A 20131-nucleotide genomic window follows, 5' to 3' on the forward strand; every position below is an offset into this window, starting at 1 on the left:
CAGAGCATTAAAAAGCATTTAAATTCATGCTGACTAAACTTCAGTACCAAATAATTCATTGTTTAACAGGCCGATCTCTGCAAATGCTATAGAACTTCGTAAGGAGGCATTTGAGCCCATGGCCACCCTTTTCTGATGAGGGAGATAGGGTGGGGCAGCCACACATGTGTCTCCTGCCCGCTTTGCACCAGAACCCAAGGCCCATGAGTAATTCTAACAGCAATGAACTGAAGACACGCCCCGGAGCCTGCGGAGATGCCCCCTCACCTGAGCACAGGCATGAAAACAAAAATGTTTCCGGGAAAGCATCCACGTCTGTCGTGTGTCCAGAATTAAGTCTTAGATTGTAAAACATGAGGCTTGGTCAACATCCTTTCTGACTGAAGACAAATTAGTGGAAACTAAAGTAAAAAATAGGATTCATAGGCTAGTATGTATGTATCTTTAATTCAGTATTAACTTTATCTAATGTCATGTGACTATTTATTCAACCCAAACTGACACAGAAAAAAAAATTACAAATTTAACAACCAATCCAATTATAAACCTAAGACCTAATTATTCCATTTATGCTCTCCTCCCTCAACTTTCCATAATTCCACATTCTTATTAAACAATTTCAAATCTTACCAGTATTAAGGATGGATAAAAAAGAAATGAGAAGGGAAAACGAGGCAAAGATGAGCCATCTTGTTGTTTTAACCAAAGGCAAGCAAAGAGAAGAAAGCCAATAGAGAAAGTGAGATTTAGAACCTTTGTTTCCACTTATCTGTACTTAGTCACCATGTGCAGTTAAGAGCTAGCTTTATTTTCTTAAACCTTTTTGATGTCTTCAGGCACACTCAAAAGTGCTAAGGGGCCTCACCTCTAACATCCCCCCTAAATACTCAGGCCTAAAGTTATTAAAATCATCTGTAATAGATAAAATGTAAACAGTACCTAAAGTGAAAAATGGAACATGTGACTGTAATCTAATGATTTATGGCATTATCTGTTGACTTGTAAGTCTGGCATGGACAATAGGGAGCAGGGCAGAGACCAAGTCAAAGGCAAACCAGGAAGGCGCCCACCGCATTGCTCCCGTTAGGCAGCTGGGCACTTTCTCCTCCCAGCCAGCCCCTCACTGCAGGCAGGGGCATCAGAACATCACAATGGACCTCCAAACCTGCGATTCATTGCACTCTGCTTGCTTAGAACTCATACAAGCAACCTGGCAACTATATTTTGGCTCCTACTCTTAATTTTTCTAAAAGGAAAGTACACTCTGGCCAGCAAAAGTGAGTTTCTAGGCCTCCTCAGCAGATGTGTCTCATTCTAAACCGAGAAACAGGCATTTTGGTTAACACACCAGTCTCCCTTGGCCTGGTTAGAGCTAAGGCACGTCCAGGGGTGATGGCTCTACTCTTGGGGTGCTGACAAGCAAGATCCTCTGCCAGCGAGAAGCACTGCCACAGAAAGCAATGCTGTCTCTACAAATCAGGCATTTTCCCAGAAACAATGCTGGTCCATTAGCCTCCATCAGACTTCCAACACCTCCACCTAGGCTGAAAGGTGGCTCCAGAAGCTAACTGTAGGTCCTGCCTGCACACAGTTTAGCTCAAACTGGCTTTCAGATGAGCTAAGATCTGGAGACAACAGTGTTTGTGAAAGTGTGAGGAGCACATGGCCCATTCAGCATCCAAAATGCAGGTGGGCACTCAAATAACTGTACAACAGTAATGGCCAGGCTAGTAGCTTTTGCAACTTTAATCCCTTTCACTTTTTGAGAGACTATATTGCCCTCTTGTGGGAAATGGGAAAGTAAAGTTTCACGAAGTCTCCTTTATCCAAGGATACCACGGAGAGAAGAAGCCCCTGTTTGGGGCAAGAGCAGATGGTCACCACTCGAATGTGGGCAATGGTAACTGTCACATCTTTTCACTTTTCTACAGAAACAAAGTCCAGACTTTTTAAAAATCAGGAAATATCACATGCTAGCAATCAATTCCTTTTTAGATTTCTTTGATAATGTGGATCATTTTTTAAGTCTTTCTTGAATTTGCTACAATATTGCTCCTGCTTTATGTTTTGGATTTTTGGTCCCAAGGCACGTGAGATCTTAGCTCCCTAACCAGGGATCAAATCAGCAACCCCTGCATTGTGAGGCAAAGTCTTAACCACTGGGCTGCCAGCAAAGTCCCACCCAATTCCTTTTTTGAGGGAAATATTTGGCAAGCTCCCCATTTGTGAACTGGGTATTGCACACTCGTTTGTAGAATAGTCTGGTGAGCCTGGAATACAGGCTGGTAGAATCATTAGCACACCAAGGTTAGTTAGTATACTGGTGTCAGCACAGCATGGGGAGCTTGGAACTCAGGGTGCAGGTAGGGAATAGCTGGAAAGGCAGAGTGGGCTCTTGAGTGATAGTTCATCCTTTATTCATGGACAACTATCAAAGTCTTTGAATGAAAGCCACAGCATGATCCGAGTTTTAGAAAAACTGCTGTTGGAAATAGCACTGTGACTAGTCCTAGCTACAGCAGAAGTGAAGACAAAACCAAGGAGCTCAAGTAGGCACCATCTCCCCACCTCCACCCCAGACACGGTAGGATGCTGTATCGGTGGGTGGAATCGTCTTGCTCAGACTTAAAGCTTCCTGAGAGAAGAGCACAGAGGTTCAGGAAGCCCACAGCTCTGTCTCAGGTATTACCAGATGTCTCCTCCACCCACTCTCAGAATAGGAGACCTCCCACCATGGAGCCTCCACAGGGGAAGTGAATCCAGTGCTGCCGACTGTGCTCCTGTGGAGGTGAGGGCCTCCGTGAACAAGACCACGAGACAGACCAGGGAGACCTGGAAAGCATTAAAACCTCCCAGCAAGATTTGACTCACACTTAAGGGGGGCCAGGAAGGAGGCAGGGAAGAGGGGCTGAAGTGAAAGGTCCTGTCCCAAGGGGGACTGAGAGGCAAGGCAGAGCTCCAAACAAGACACTTCTTGCTGACGGTGATGAAGGCTGATGAGTGCCGGCATCACGTGTCAAGGCTGGGTCCAAACAACCCTTGCCAAAAAAACTCCTGGAAGAACAGACCACATCTTTACCTTGCTTCTTTTTAATCAATGACTGGAAAGATCTGAAAGGCTCAAAACCATGTCTCCTCTCCTTAAAGAAACACATGCCTTTTGTTTTTGAGGCCAATTCTCCACGAAGGAGCTGTATGTTTCTTAACGTGTACTCTATAGCTCACCTGCATCAGAGTCGTGAGGGTTCAGTGTTAAAACTTGCAGATTCCAGGACCTCAGACCCACAGGGTCAAACTATATGGAGGCAGGGCCCAGGAATTCACGTCTTTCAAAGACCTCTCCAGCTGATTCTTAAGCACACTTAAGCTGGAGAGCACTGAAATTTCAGACCTTCGCATGCAAGGGAAAGGCACCAGGTGGGGAGAGCTGTGGGTCTCTCCAAGGACAATAGTATAAGATCCATTCCTGTGATGCAGCCATCACTGCAAGGCAATCAAGTCATAATCCATGGTTTGAGAATGCCTCTAACCAAGTGATTCTCAACTGGAGAGATTTTACCACTCACCCCGCCCAGGAAATATGTAGAAATATCTGAAAACATTTTTTATTGTTCCACACTGGGCTGGTACCACTGGTATCTAGTGGTTAGAGGCCAGGATTCCAGCTAAATATCCAACCATGCACAGGACAGGCCTCCACATCAAAAATGCCAAAATGGGCCACAGCTGAGAAAAGGGGAAGTGTTAGTCACTCGGTTGTGTCTGCCTCTTTGCAATCCCACGGACTGTAGCCCGCCAGGCTCCTCTCTCCATGGGATTCTCTGGGCAAGAATACTGGAGGGGGTAGTCATTCTCTTCTCCAGGGGATCTTCCCAACTCAGGGATTGAACCCACATCTCCTGCATTGCAGGCAGATTCTTAACTGTCTGAGCTACCAGGGAATCCCTGCTCTAATTTTATTTTACTGTGTTGGTACAGAAATGTAAACAAACTAATTTGCAGCAATTTTTTTTTAACTGCCTAACATCTGACACCCTTCCTTTGAGAGATTCCCAATGATGTTCACCTCGTGAGTGGTACCCACCTCCAGAAACCAAAGAGTAAAACATCCTTCCCAGCCCCCAACTTCACAGAGAGGCCTGAGCACATGACCACAGCACAGCCCATCAGAAATTCCCATCTGAGGACTTGCCGGGTGGTCCAGTAGTTAAGTATCCACCTTACAATGCAGGGGATGCAGGTTCAGTCCCTGGTCAGGGAACTAAGATCCCACGTGACATGAGGCAACAGTGCTGTAATTGCTAAGCCCGCTGGCTCTAGCGCCCACGCGACAAACTAGGGAGTCTGTGCCTGACAATGAAAGATCCCACAACTAAGACCAGACACAACGAAATGAATAAATAAATATTTTTAAAAAAGAAAGAAACTTTAATCTGGAAATTTTAATGTAGAAAAAGTGATGCAAAGAATAAGTAAAAAGCGGGGTTAAAGTGAAGAACCTGTTCCAAAGGAGGGGCGGTGGCAGGGCAGGACTGTGGCCCGGGCAGTGGCTGCACCAGCAGCGTCCTCACCAGGTGGTTTCTGGAGAGTGATTTGGGCTGTGGCTCTGACCTCCTGGCCTCTTTCCTTACCTTCCCATCTGCCATCCAAGGCTCTTCACTCTTCCCAGTTATTTATTCTGTTTCACTGCACTACAGCTTTTGTTTAAACCTGCTTAAACCAGCCAATGCCCATTTCCATTGCTTCAACCGGGAATTCTGTACACTAAAACCATTCTAAAAGCTCTTGTTGGTACCAACAGCATCATTAAAAGAGGATGGAATCACACCAAGTTCCTACACCTCAGGCAGGGACTAGAAGCTCCAGAAGCAAAGGGCAGCAGAACAGAAAGCCTCAGTCTGCACACGATGAGGACTCCGAGCAGGCACCATGGGGATGGAGGACCTGGACCTAGCCACTGAGGCTTGCTTTATTGTACTGTATTATGTGAGGTTATTTAAGATTCTTCACGTTCCTTTTGGAGAAGAAAGCATCTTAATAAAATCTATTTCTAGACTGAGCAGTGGAAGCGAAACAGGAAGGCTTGAGTCATGCAAGTGTCAGAATTTCAGGAACTGCCATCATTGGCAGCAAACAGCAAGAAGAGCTTCCAAGCCCACAGCCCGGCTTAGAAAAGGCCTGGAGGTGGCGTGCAGTGGAACGTCACAAGGCAAGAGACACATGGATCACCCTAGCGCAGGAATGAAACACATCTCAAAAGTCCATCTGCTGGGACTTCCCTGGTGGTCCAGTGGTTAAGAATCCACTTGCCAATGCAGGGGACTCAGGTTCGATCCCTGACTCAGGAAGATTCCATATGCCATGGGGCACAACGACCGAGCCTGTGCTCTTCAACAAGAGAAGCCACTGTAATCAAAAGACCTCGCGCCATAACTAGAGAGTTGCCCCCACCCGCTGCAACCAGAGAAAGCCTGCACACAGCAACAAAGACCCAGCACATTCAAAAATATTTTTTTTTAATTCCATATACAGGCTGTTAGACTTGAAATACATTTCCCATAGAAGTATTGCTTCACATGGTGGCTAGAGTCCCAGACTAGCCCACATAAGCCTCCTATACATGCACTCCTATATGTGGACATAACCAGGGAAAGTTATGGAAGTGAAAGACGAAGCTTCTTTATTTATTACCTGAAGGTTATCAGAGGGCTCTCAGAAAACCAGGGATACCAAGTACAGAGGCAGGTGCAGTGGATGAGGACAGGAGGCGCAAGCATACTGCACCGATGCTTTAAGCATTAAATATAAACGCCTTAACTGTCTCAACTTCCTTGGTTTTCCAGGCACATGTGGATCTCAGCTTATTCTTCATATCACATGCACCCATCATTCTTTCCTCTGCAGTAGTCTTTCAAGTTCAATCATCATATTAAAATAAATGCTATTCTCCCCTTCCAGAAATCTGGGTTTTCCATGCTGAAAGGGACCCTAGAGATCCCTTCATCAAAGCTCCTAAACCCTTTCGACAGGACCCCAACAGGTACACGCCCAGCTCAAGGGCCAAAGACTGTCCCCTTCAGGTCCCTAAGGTTCTAACTGCTGCAAAATTCTTCTTTGTATTGACCCCAGTTCAGCTGTCCTGAAGTGACCACACAGCGATCTTAAGTCCACCCTCTGAACAACCCAGAACAAGCCTAAATGACTATCTATCCATCCCCTGATCTTGTCAAGTTCAAGTTCTCTCACTTCCAGAATGTATGAACTCCCCATAACCTGGCCTTCATGATCACTTATTGGTATTATTAAAAAAATACAGTGCCCAAATGGACAAGCAGCCTTCAGTTGCCGTCTGATCAAGCCCAAGTCCAATGACGTAATTACATCTGCTGACCTGGACACCCTACTGCCATTTGACTTGAAACAAAGTTTATGTTTCTTATCAGTCACATCACACCATTAAGATCATACTAAATGTGAAACTTCCCTGGTGGTCCAGGGGCTAAGACGCTGCACTCCCAGTGCAGGGGGCCCTGGTTTCATTCCTCATCAGGGAACTAGATCCCACATATCACAACTAAGAGTTCTCATGCCACAACTAGAGATCCCGAACGCCGCAATGAAGATCGAAGATCCCGTGTGCTGCAATTAAGATCTGGCACAGCCAAATAAATAAATATTTTTTAAAGGATCATATTTAGCTGTGGTTAAGCAAAACCCCCAGGACCTTTTCACAAACTATGGCCAAGATAAACGTCTCCCATTATGAATACATAGAACTGATTTTTCATCCCAACTGTAGACCTTCATGTTCACTCTTATTAAGTCTCAGCTCGGTTTTGGGCCCTGCATTCCAGCCTGTCAAGATAAGTTTGAATCTTGATTCTGTCGTCTATCACTTGCTCTCTTCTTCTCATTTTGTGTTTTCAGTACATTTGATAAGGATGACTTCTATGTCTTCATCCAAGTTTTGATAAAAGTGCTGGACAGAGCTAATGACAGAGTCCTGTGGCATGCTGCTAGTGATACTGTTCCAAGTAGGCAAAAAGCCATCAGTCAACACTCTAATGGGCCTGCTTGTTCAATGAGCTAGGAATCCACCTCGTTATACTATCATCTAATCCATCTTTCACTAACTTTATCTACAAGGATAACTTGGCAAGAGGCCAATCATTTCTCCTATCATTTTTTTCCTTCCCCTACCTTCTTACACAAAATAGCCCCTTCCTCTAACTGCTCAGTTTAGACCATGTAACTCCCACAACTCAACTGATTAGACCAAAGGTAAGGACCCTGGATGCCAGAGGAACCAGGTCATAGGCCAAACCAACCAGGCCCTCTTCCCCTTGAAATGTGGAGACAGTACACTGAACTCTTGGTAGCCTCTTTGGTTAACGAAAATGGTAAGCAATGCAAAGTTAGGGCTAGGCAGCTACACATATATCAGACATATCCCCAAGACCAAACATCATGAGGCCTGAGAAGGACACTTAATCATTCTAAGCAGCTACTCAGGAAGTGTTGGCAAAGTCTAGAGGACATCTGTCCACCCTCAGCTCTGTGACACATCTCCACTTTCCCCTCATTTCTCCAAGATCACCAACAGAGGCACCAGGAGACCTTTGCACATGCCTTCAGAATCCCGAGACATAAAGTCTCTGGGCCTAGAAAAAAAAGCTATTATGGGCAATAGGGACTACTTTATTGTCTGATGATCACTAACTTTTTTATTTTAGTTTTATTGTGGTAAGAACACTTAACACGAGCTCTATCCTAATTTTCAGTGCACAATAACAAATCCATTCATCTTATACAACTGAACAACGTGTGCTGATTAGTAAACTCCCCATCTCCCCCTTCCCTCACCCCCAGGCAACCATCATTCCACCCTGATTCTATGAATTCACAACTATTTTAGACAAAAGGATGAATACCATCACATCTGTCTTTCTATGACTACCTTGTTTTACTTAGCATAACATCCTTGAAGTTCGTCCATGCTGTCCATATTACAGCATTTCCTCATTTTTTTAAACTAAAGAATATTTTCCTGTGTGTATACACAACATATTCTTTACCCATTCATCCATCAATGGACATTTAGGTTGCTTCCACACCATGGCTATTGTGAATAATGCTGCAACAAACAAGAGGGTGCTGAGAGCTCTTCGAGATCCTGACATCAACTCTTGTGGATTAAAACCTAGAACTGGGATTGATGGATCATACAAGTAGCTCTACTTTTGCTTTTTCGGGAACCCACCATACTGTTTTCCATGGTGGCTGCACCATTTTGCACTCCCACCAACAACAGGAAAAGGCAACCTACAGAATGGGATAACATATGTCCAATAAGGGGTTCAGTTCCGACACATCTAAGGAACTCATCTAACTCAATAGCAAAAAGAAAAGTTTGATTTTAAAATGGGCCTAGGACTTTCCATAGGCTTACGGAAAAAATGTCCACTATAGCAAATCATCAAGGAAATGCTCAAAGCTACAATGAGATACCCCCTTCACACTATTATCAACATACAAAACTGATGATCACTGACTTGGAGAAGTTCAAATATGTTAAAGGACCTGAACAACTTCACAAACCTCATCATTCATCAAAACCAGGACTAGAATTCAAACGTACTGCCTCACTGTCTCGAATTCTTTCCCTATCACTATCCCCTGCCTTCCCATTTGAAGCAAGATACAAAACAAACAGGGGATTCGATCAATGCTTTGCTTTTCATCTTGAGCTCTTGTTCTCAGATATTATATAGACTTTATTTGAAAAACACAGTTAAAGTACACTTGAAGGAGAAAATGGACAGTTTAAGGGGAAAAATTGTTTTCTTTAATGATATTGTTTTTAAAATTAACTGACCAGTACAAGCAGAAATTTAAGGTATTCCTTATTTTACAACTTAATTTGATTAAGCATGAGGGACATGGAAATTTCCTGGTGATCCAGCAGTTGGGAATCCGCCAATCCGAGGGACATGGGTTTGATCCCTGGTCTGGGAAGATCCCATGTGCTGTGGAGCAACCAAGCCTGTGTGCTGCAACTACTGAGCCCGTGCGCCAAGGGCCCATGCTCTGCAGTGAGAACACTGCAGTGACTGAGGCCACTGCCTCGGCACCACAATGAAGAGCGGCCCCATTCACTGCAACTAGAGAAAGCTGGCACACAGCATCGAAGACCCAGCACAGCCGATAAATAAATAATAAATAAAAGAATGAGGGACTTTTGGATACCTGGATATCTAAACTACGTGGACAGATCTGGCTAACTGGTTAACTTGACAGCCATTCAGAAACACTGCCATTTCCTTTTAGAGACACAATCACAGATGCTTCAAAGTCATTCCGAACCAGCCCATAAAGAAAACTCCAGAATAGAATGGTAGAGAATGTTATACAATAAGGATGCCTTTAATGCCTAGGTCATTGAACTTAAGGCTTGGAAAGCTCTAAACCGAACAGAAACTTAACCTTAAAGTTTGTTAACATCAGTTGGAACTTGAGAAGTACAGTCATTGCTGGACTCAAGTGTAGACAGCCTTGCAAGGGCTGAGAGCCGCCCAGCTGTGTCAAGGGTAGATTCAATCTTTGCAGACATCCCTATCTTCCACATTTAATCGAGTTTCCCAAGAACTTCAGCACATCACTCTGTTTTCATTCTCTGCAGAGCATTTAACTATCTACCAGTTAATAAGGACTTCCCAGGTGGCTCAGTGGTAAAGAACCCGCTTGCCAATGCAGGAGACACAGGTTCAATCCCCAGGTCGAGAAGATCCCCTGGAGAAGGAAATAGCAATCCGCTCCAGTATTCTTGCCTGACAAATTCCATGGACAGAGGAGCCTAGTGGGCTACAGTCCATGGAGTCGCACAGAGTCAGACACGACTGAGCAACTAAACAACAGCCAGTTAATAAACAAAATTAACACTCTCTTCTAGAGTGCAAGCTCTCCATGAGTGAAGAGATCTTGTTCACACTTCTCAGCGCCTCCCAACCTAGCACACAGACTGACATCTTATTTATATTTATAGAATAACACTTATCTGTGCTCTTTACAATGTATGCCAGGCCTTGTTCTGTTTGCTTAATAAAGACACAATCCTCACAAAAACCCTCTGAGGCAGGCTCTGTTGTCATCTGCATTTTTTTTTTTCTGGCCAAACCATGCAGCATGTTGGATCTTAGTTCCCCGAGCAGGGACCTAACACATGTCCCCTGCACTGGGAGAGCAGAGTGTTACCCGATCGCCACCTGCATTTGACAGGTGCGGACGCGGCAGCACACAGGAGGGGACTATGCTGTCAGATGGTTCGGCAGGACACCGCCACTGAGCGGAAAGGCTGGGAACTGAACCCACGGGGTTTGGCTTCACAATCTCTGCTAAGTCCCGCACCCAGCTGGCTCCCATAGTAAATCATCAGTAAGTTATTTGGTGTATTTCAAAAAATGCCAAGAATGGAACAGAGACTATACACTTTAAAAATATATATATTAAGAACTATAAATCCATTCAGCTCTAACTGAATAACAGGCTTAAGTTTGGCCTGATTCAGATACTGGATATTTATTTTAACAGAAAAAAGAAGAGGAAAATGCTGCTCCTTTAAGTACTTCTTTGAGGGAGAAGAGTGTTTTATCTGTTATTTGCCTGTTCCAATCCATCAACAGCTCTCTCTGCCCTGAGAGCTCACGTTCTGAGGCCCTGACAGGCCCCCGAGCGCTCAGTGTGGGTGTGATGTCTCCACATCTCTGTCTCCCAGGCTCCTGGTGCAGACATCCCCCCACCGCCAGAGCTCGGCAGAGCCCGTCATACCATGCCAGACCTGGTAAGCCCGGTTTTCACCCCTGTCTTCCACTCACACAGGCTTTCCTGATAGCTCAGTGGTAAACAATCTGCCTGCAATGCAGGAGACACAGGAGACTCCGGTTCAATCCCTGGGTTGGGAAGATCCCCTGGGGGAGGAAATGGCAACCCACTCCAGTGTTCTTGCCTGGAGAATCCCATGGACAGAGGAGCCTGGCGGGCTACAGTCCACGGGGTCGCAAAGAGCTGGACACGACTGAGCATATTCCACTTGCACAAGCTTCCACAGCTCAAAGCAGCAGAGTCAGGATTCAAAACCCGGCAGTCTGACTCTGGCACTGACTCTCCTGACCACCCCAGGAAAGCAATTTCCCCTTCCGAGAGCTTGCACGGCGCCCCTCCCAGGGATCTGTGCCCCCTCTGCAGTCCCGCGTTACTCACTGTATTCATCCTGTGCGTTTGTGGCTTAGCTACCCCCACCCTGCCCCCAAGAGGTACTGCATTTCCTCAAATGAACTTCATCATCTGAAGGCCAGCCTGAAATATTTGTTACCGATGGAGGGGACAGTGCTTAAAACTACCGAGGGAAGGATGGAATTAGAGCACAGTTTCTCTAAACTCATCCACTTAGAAAATCTTAAGACTGAGTAGATCATTTTAACTACTGTAATTTGGATTACCACGAAGTTGTACTCTGCAATTTCCTAATATCTGAAATTTGACTAATAATACATATTGACTTATAAGATTAAAGGTATTTATGAACAAACACTAATTCTGATATGACAAAAAATGCCATTATTTTTAAACAGGATATAACATTCGAATGCATAAGGTCTACAACAAAAATAATTCAATGTTAAAGGTTCCACCCCCCCTCCCCCAACTCTTGGCTTCTCTATCTGGATTCTGTTAAAGATAAAAAGCCACCAGCAAGCATCTATTAAAAGCTGCTCTTTGTCTTCTTTTCTTAATAAGAATTTATGAAGTCAATTTTATTTAAATTAAAAACAAGAATTCTTCTTGAAACATGTAATATCAAACCAACTCCTCGATTTTTTTTTCCCCCTTCCTCTTAATTTGTAACAGAGACTCTAAGAAAATAAAATCTAAGGTTAAGGAAATTTCCATCAATGTGAGGAAAATATTTTCCAAAATTAAAATAACAAGTTCCTCCCTGGTTAACATAACTGATTTAAGTTGCAGATACATGGCTGCCCCTGAGATCACCTTCCTCCCCAGCCCCTTGCAAGGGCCAAATCCACATCCTTTTCAGCAATTTGCAAGTCCTCTACGGGACTACCTTTTTTATGAAATGCTGCGCATACTACCAATGCTACATAAATATTTCATGATACATTACCCAGGCCTGGAATTTCCTGCAAGATTGCATGAAGTCTTTAAAACAGTGCACTGCAAGTCATAAAATAATCAGATATAAAAGTAAGCTGGATCAATCCCTTGATTAACCACAATTTTTTTTAACAAGAATTTCAGGAAAAAATAGTGTTACTACAACTTAATCTCAGGAGAGAGATTTGCTATTTATATTACTTTACTAAAAGGCTTTTAGAATTATACTCTTTAACATCAGGTAATATTTCTCAACTGGACAGGAGCCTTCCCATTATCATCTACAGCCAAAAATGACCCAGTGTGACTTGAACGCAGATGGCAGACTGAATTGTAACATCCAGCAGTCTAATACACAGTAAAAGATGAATAAAATTTAATTGTTGACCTAATTGTCCTTTAATCTTAATAAAATATGTTCTCGGATATTAAAATTAATGCTTCAAATTCCTTGTCAGTAAAATAAAAGCTAGGAACCATTAAGATCCCTTCTAGCTTTAAAAAGCTGATTAACAATTTATTTTATCCTCAGCCTTGCCCCACCCTTTGCCCCAGAATCCTCTCCTCCCCACTCCCAGTTGCAAATTTAGTCATCTGGGGCAAGAACATCTCTGTAAACGGAAAACACCCCCAGGGAAAATGAAGGCTAAGATCAAGGAATCGAATTTCCAAACTAAGCAACGCTCCCTTTGTTGAGAGACAAAGGTAATAATGTACGAGAAAATGGTTTTAAAATTTTTAAATTTTCAAAACACTACAGAAATGTAAGGTGGCCTAATACTGAAGACTGTGAAAGTTTGGCATTTTTTTCAGGAACAGGAAGCGCTGAGGACATTCAGGCGATCTTAGTATGTACAAAAGTAGGGTCTCTACAGTCGAACACTCAGACACTTCAATGTAGCTGTTGTGTCAAGAACAGTGATGAGATGGTTAGAAACAATTTTTAAATGCTTACCTTGCTGTATATTTCCACATTGCATGAATATGTTTGGTTATCTGGCATTGACTATATTGAAAAAGAAATTATAACACTTTATGGTAAGAAACCAATTGCCAGATTTTTTGTTGCCAGATTTTGGGGTACTGTTGTGGACAGAAAACCTTGGGCTTAATTCAGGAAATGTGTCTGGTTTTTTAAAACCAGCAAAGCTCATTAAAAAGTTTTAAGGGGTTGGAGTCTCCAGATTTAGATACTTGCAACACCTCCTGGATCATCGAAAAAGCTAGAGAGTTCCAGAAAAACATCTACTTCTGCTTCATTGACTACGCCATAGCCTTTGACTGTGCGGATCACAACAAACTATGAAAAATTCTTCAAGAGATGGGAATACCAGACCACCTGACCTACCTTCTGAGAAATCTGTATGCAGGTCAAGAAGCAACAGTTGTAACTGGACATGGAACAACAGATTGGTTCCAAATCGGGAAAGGAATACAAGGCTGTATATTGTCACCCTGTTTATTTAACTTATATGCAGAGTACATCATAAGAAATACTGGACTGGATGAGGTACAAGCTGGAATCAAGATTGCTAGGAGAAATATCAATAACCTCAGATATGCAGATGACACCATCCTTATGGCAGAAGGCAAAGAAGAACTAAAGGACCTCTTGATGAAAGTGAAAGAGAAGAGTGAAAAAGTTGGCTTAAAACGCAACATTCAGAAAACTAAGATTATGGCATCTGGTCCCATCACTTCATGGCAAATAGATGAGGAAACAATGGAAACACTGAGAGACTATTTTTTTGGACTCCAAAATCACTGCAGATGGTGACTGAAGCCATGAAATTAAAAGACGCTTGCTCCTTGGAAGGAAAGTTATGACCAATCTAGATAACATTAAAAAGCAGAGACGTTACTTTGCCAACAAAGGTCCATCTAGTCAAAGCGATGGTTTTTCCAGTAGTCATGTATGGATGTGAGAGTTGGACTATAAAGAAAGCTGAGTGCCAAAGAATTAATGCTTTTGAACTGTGATGTTGGAGAAGACTCTTGAGAGTCCCTTGGACTGCAAGGAGATCCAATCAGTCCATTCTAAAGGAAATCAGTGCTGAGTATTCACTGGAAGGACTGATGCTGAAGCTGAAACTCCAATACTTTGGCCACCTGATGAGGACTGACTCACTGGAAAAGATTCTGATGCTGGGAAAGATTGAAGGTGGGAGGAGAAGGGGATGACAGAGGATGAGATGGTTGGAGAGCATCACTGACTCGATGGACATGAGTTTGAGCAGGCTCCAGGAGTTGGTGATGGACAGGGAAGCCTGGTGTGCTGCAGTCCACCGGGTCGCAAAGAGCCGGACATGAATGAGCAACTGAACTGAACACCTTCTCCTTGTCACCTGTGATCAGGCCCTCAAGGTACACCACTTCCTGAGCTCTGCTGGATCCTAAACTCTAACTTCTCATTTTAGAAAACGTAAGGTAAGTCTATTTTAAGAAAAAGAAAGAAAGAAAAACCCAGAACAAGGTATTGTTGTCCTTTTACGCTGATGTAGCAGAGTTGGTCAGGAGAAGGCTGCCATCTTGTGGCCAAAAGTAAGAGCTGTCTCCAAGAGTTATTCTTCCAGCCTAAGGCAGCGGCTCCCACGGAAGTCTACCTATCCGGGGAGGAAGCCTACCCATCCACGTACATCCTGAGCCTCCCCAATAAGAACAAAGTGTTCAAAAATCAAAGTTGAAAGGACATTAAAGAACAATTTGCTCAAACAAAGCCTTAGGAGGAAAAGCAGAAGAGGAAAGAAGAGATAGGGGCTTCCCTCCCTGGCTGGCAGGCGCACGGGCCTCCACAAGCCTCCTGATTTCAAAACCATGGGGGAACTGAAGCCGTGGGAGAGCAGGTGACTCACTCAGAATCAAGGCCGCCCTCTCCCACTGAAAGGCTGTCTCATCTGACCACAGGGTTCGTCTTCACACACGCTTTTCCTCTAGATCTCTCATCACTTTTTCCCATAACCTCAGGCTGGCAAAGTAAAAAATGTTTGATTTCTATAGCTTAGAGAACACCTATGAAATTCCTCGCATTCCTTCCCTACCCATTTCTGAGCAGACTTAACTGGGGGTTAGGAGGAAGCTTTCCAAATAATAAGACTCTAGGTCAGTGACACCCAACGTAACTCTGCAATGATGGAAATGTTCCCTAGTTGTACTGTGCAATACAACTTCACACATGTAGCTATTGAGTGTTTCGAATGACAACTGAGTACATGACTGAAAAATTGACATTTTCACTTGATTTAACTTTAAATACTTTAGATGAAGTTGCCACACGTGACTAGTAGCTAACCTAGGAGACCGCACCAGAGCTCGCCTCCCTAATCCATCCCAGCACATCACCTTGACAAACAAAATCCATCTATTTATTCAAAAAGATACATTTTGACTGTGCGACACAGAATAGTGTGTTAGTATTATACAGCACACACAAATAGAAAACATGGGCCCTGCTTTCCAAGAATATACAAAATGGGGAGAGAAAGCATGAAGACAGGTAGCTAGAACCATTAACATAAAATGGGGTCCCTCTCTGATGGGGAGCTACAGGGTTGGGTTAGCAAGACATGCAACTGACACAGGCCTTAAAAGGTTGTGGAGCAGAGAAGGGACACAGACATTTTAAAAAGGGGACAGCAAAGGTGAGGGAACAGAGATAGGAGGCCACAGGATCTGGTTAGGGGAGGACAGGAAGCCCAAACCAGTGTAAGGAGTGGTTTCATGGAAGGGGTTCATAGACAGAACTAGAAAGGTATGTAAGGACCCGTTTCCAAACATAAACATTAGAGACTCAAGAGGAGAACAATGAGATTTAAAAGGAAGGGACCAATATAGCCTGCAAAGGAGGAAGGCTCAAAACTTTAGAGATGGTTAGATGCTGGGGGTGGTAGAAGAGATGATTCAAATTTTTAAACCCGAGATAACAAGACAAGAATGCCCACTCATCACCTTTATTCAACATAGTTTTGAAAGTGCTAGTCATGGCAATCAGAGACAAACAAATAAAAATAAAAGGAATCCAAATTGGAGAAATAAAATGGTCACTATTTGCAGATGACATGACACTAGACATAGAAATACTAAAGATGTTACCAGAAAATTGCTAGAGCTCATCAATGAATTTGGTAATGTTGCAGAATACAAAATTAATACACAGAAATCTCTTGTAGTCCTATGCACTAACAATGAAAGATCAGAAAAAGGAATTAAGGAAATCCCATTTACCATGACAGCAGAAAGAATAAAATATCAAGGGATAAACCTACCTAAGGAGGCAAAAGACCTGTACTCAGAAAACTATAAAATGAAAGAAATCAAAGATGACACAGAGAGAGATATCATGCTCTTCGACTAAAAGAATCAATATTGTCAAAATGACAATACCACCTAAAGTAATACACAGATGCAATGCAATCCCTATCAAATTAATGATAGCATTTTCCACCGAATTAAACCAAAACTTTTACAATATGTATGAAAGTACAAAAGACCCCAAATAGCCAAAGCAAACTTAAGAAAGAAAAATGGAGCTGGAGGAATCAGGCTCCCTGATTTCAGGCTGTACTATAAAGGTGCCTCAAAACAGTATGGTACCGGCACAAAAAACAGAATTATAGCTCAATGGAATCAGATAGAAAGTCCAGTGATAAACCCACGCACCTATGGTCCCCTAATCTATGATGAAGGAGACAAGAACATGCAATGGAGAAAAGAGAGTTTCTTCAATAAGTGATGCTAGGAAAACTGGACAGTTCCATGTAGAAGAATGAAATCAGAACACTCACACTATATACACATACACACCTCAAAATGGATTAAAGACCTAAATGCAAGACTGGAAACCATAAGACTCCTAGAAGAAAACAGGCAGAACACTGACATAAGTCACAGCAAGATCTTTTTTGATCCACCTCTTAGAGTAATGAAAATTAAAATAAATAAATAAATAATAAACAAGTGGAACTTAATTAAACTCCAATACTTTTTGCACAGCAAAGGAAACCATAAACAAAAAAAGACAACCCACAAAACGGGAGAAAATAATTGCAAATGAAGAGACCAACAAGGGATTAATCTCCGAAACTACAAATAGCTCATGCAGTTCCATATAATAAAACAAACACCCAATCAAAAAATAGGAAGATCTAAATAGACATTTCTCTAAAGAAGACACACAGGTGGCCAAAAAGCACATGAAAAGATGCTCAACATCACTAATTATTAGGGAAATATGAATCAAAACTATAATGAGGAATCATCTCATACCAGTCAGAATGGCCAACATCAAAAAAATCTAAAAACAATAAATGCTGGAGAGGGTGAGGAAAAAAGGGAAACCTCCTACACTGTTGATGAGAATGTACGTTGGTGTGGTTGCTATGGAGAACAGTAAGGAGGTGCCTTAAAAAACTAAAAATAGAGCTACCACATAATCCAGCAACCCCACTCCTGGGCATATATCTGAAGAAAACCGTAATTCAGAGAGATACGCGCACCTCAGTGACAACTGCAGCGCTTACAATAGCCAGGACATGGGAGGCGACCTAAATGCCCATCTACAGAGGAATGGATAAAGAAGATGTGGTACATATATATACGGCAGAACATTACTCAGCCATTAAAAAAAAAAGGACATTCGCAGCAACATGGATGGATCTAGAGATTGTCATACTGAGTGAAGTCAGCCAAGCAAAGACAAATATCATGATATTGCTTATATGCGGAATCTTTAAAAAGTGGTACAAATGAATGTATTTACAAAATGGGAATAGCGTCACCAACATAGAAAACAAACTTATGGTTCCCAAGGGAGAAAAGAGGAGATTGGGTTTGACAAGACACACTACTACACATAAAGTAGATAATAAGAATCTACTGTATTTATCACAGGGAACTCTACTTAATACTCTATAATGCCCTATATGGGAAAAGGATCTAAAAAGAGTAGATATATGTATAACTGATTAACTCTGCTGTGCAACAGAAACAATACTGTAAATCAACTATACACCAGTAAAAAGCAAATTTAAGAAAATAAATAAAACCAGTGTAAATGGACCATCTATGGCAACATTAATGGGGCATATACTGGGAGAGGGGGATCATGCCGACTGTTTAAAGCTGAGGTTGATGAAATAAAGAGATGAACCAACAAGCACTCTGAGAACTGAAATGAGACTAAAAGAAGAGAAAGGCTGATGGATGTGAGAGTCAAACCAGAGCCCCCTGACTGAAATCCGAGTGGAAGGGTAGGTACAGGAGCAGGAGGAAGGAAAGGAGAGGCCCACAGACAGACTCTGCATCTGATGGGAAATAAGCTATTTTCAGGGACAGAAGAGAAACAGAGAAGGAATATCCCCTACGACAGAATTAGGACAGAGACTTCTCTCTGCCTATCCTCTGCACCTCTTAAATGAACATTCCTGCCTTCCTAACTGGAATGGATACTGTGCAAAGAAGGAGATTGTATCAGATATTTCAATCCCAACAGCCACAAGAGAACAAATTAAGCCCCAGTCCTACCTGAATAACTCAGTATCTTGAGAGAAGATGAGAGGGTATGTAAAGGGCCCCAGGAGAGGGTGTCGTAGAGGTTTTCCCTCACTAGTGTGGAAAATTAGCCCCAGATTACAACACTGCTCTGGATCTGCCTAACAAAGCTTAAAAACAAGACCCATGCGTCTACTTGATCTAGCTCAGCGGTTCCCAATCCTGGCAAATGGGAGAATCGCCAACAGACTGCTGGTGATTTAACAGCCTGGGCAACCAGTATTGTTTTAAAAGCTCCCCAGGTGACTCTTGTGAGCAGCCGAGACTGAGAACCACCCAGTGATGCCCGAGATGTTTAAGGCTGCTAACCCAGTTTCTAGAATCCCTTTTAAATCTCCCCACTCCTGATGCCATTTTTAATATTCAAGTAACATAGCTGGCAAACACCTATTGCAGCTTCCAACATGATAACACATTTCCAGCACAATCCATTAACAGAAGTCTCACACACACTTTCTCACTGAAACCTTAGAGAATCCTGGAGAAGATGGGTTACCTGCCCAAGACCCCACAGTTAGCAACCATCCAGGAGGGCTGACCCCAGGGCCGCCCCTCTTTGCTGTTGCGCCTCTGCTGTTCTCAAGCCCGGCAATTTCTAAGATGTCCTTGGGAAGCCGGGGAAAGAAACCACCTTAGGCATTGTGAGATATAGGAAAGAAATCAACAACTCTGACTAAAACCCACAGTCTCTCCAAGACCACGAGCTTCACCCAAGTATGGTTCTTAAAGGCAATGGCCAGGAGAGAACAGTGAAAAAATAGCTTCTTTTCCTTATTCTTGTTCAACTCTACACCACTGTGGACACGAGTTTTACAAATACCTTACACTTCTAAGTAGCGACAATGTCTCTGAGTGAGAAACTCCGGTTACATGAAAGGATTCCTCTTCCCCATCACAGACTCTTCCAAAAGGAAACCAAGAAAAGATGCAAGACTTGACCCGACCTGGCCAGGGGTTTTCTGACCTCGCCCAACATGCCCTGGGCTGCAGCGGGGTGTGCACAAACTCTCCGGATCTGTGCCCACTTTCAGCCTCCATGCAGTTCTGCGTGGCAGGACCACAGAGACGCCCTGAGGACCAGCCACCTTCACTGGGACCCACTCATCGCGACCGCGGTAACTGCTAGCTGGCAACACGACAGTCTACAGGACAGAAACAAGAGGACGCACCCACCATGGTGCTCCCGGAGCCCAGGGTCAGGTCTCACTCGACTTTCCGAGTCCGAAAACCCAGCTCGCGGGCCCTGGGCGCGCGGCAGCCTTACCCGCAGGAGCACAGTTCGCAGACGCATTTCCCCTTCGTGGGGGCCATCCTGAGGCCTGGGAGTCCACGCCGAGCATCCGCCGCCGCCGCCAAGACCCCGACTGCCTCGCAGGGAGCGCGCCAAGTTTCGAGGGCCTTGGCAAATACTCTGAAT

General features: G+C 43.5%; 1 protein-coding gene across 1 annotated transcript in view; it reads right to left on the minus strand.

Moving 5' to 3' along the window:
- Positions 1 to 20131, minus strand: part of SAXO1 (stabilizer of axonemal microtubules 1) — a 110283-nt gene extending 90152 nt beyond the window's left edge. Inside the window, exon 1 of the mRNA XM_020904080.2 lies at positions 19979 to 20131. Coding sequence (XP_020759739.2) covers positions 19979 to 20025 — 47 coding nt within the window. The 5' untranslated portion in view covers positions 20026 to 20131. The remainder of the gene's footprint in view (positions 1 to 19978) is intronic.

This window comes from Odocoileus virginianus, chromosome 18 (genome assembly GCF_023699985.2).
Source record: "Odocoileus virginianus isolate 20LAN1187 ecotype Illinois chromosome 18, Ovbor_1.2, whole genome shotgun sequence".
Classification (NCBI taxonomy): Eukaryota; Metazoa; Chordata; class Mammalia; order Artiodactyla; family Cervidae; genus Odocoileus; species Odocoileus virginianus.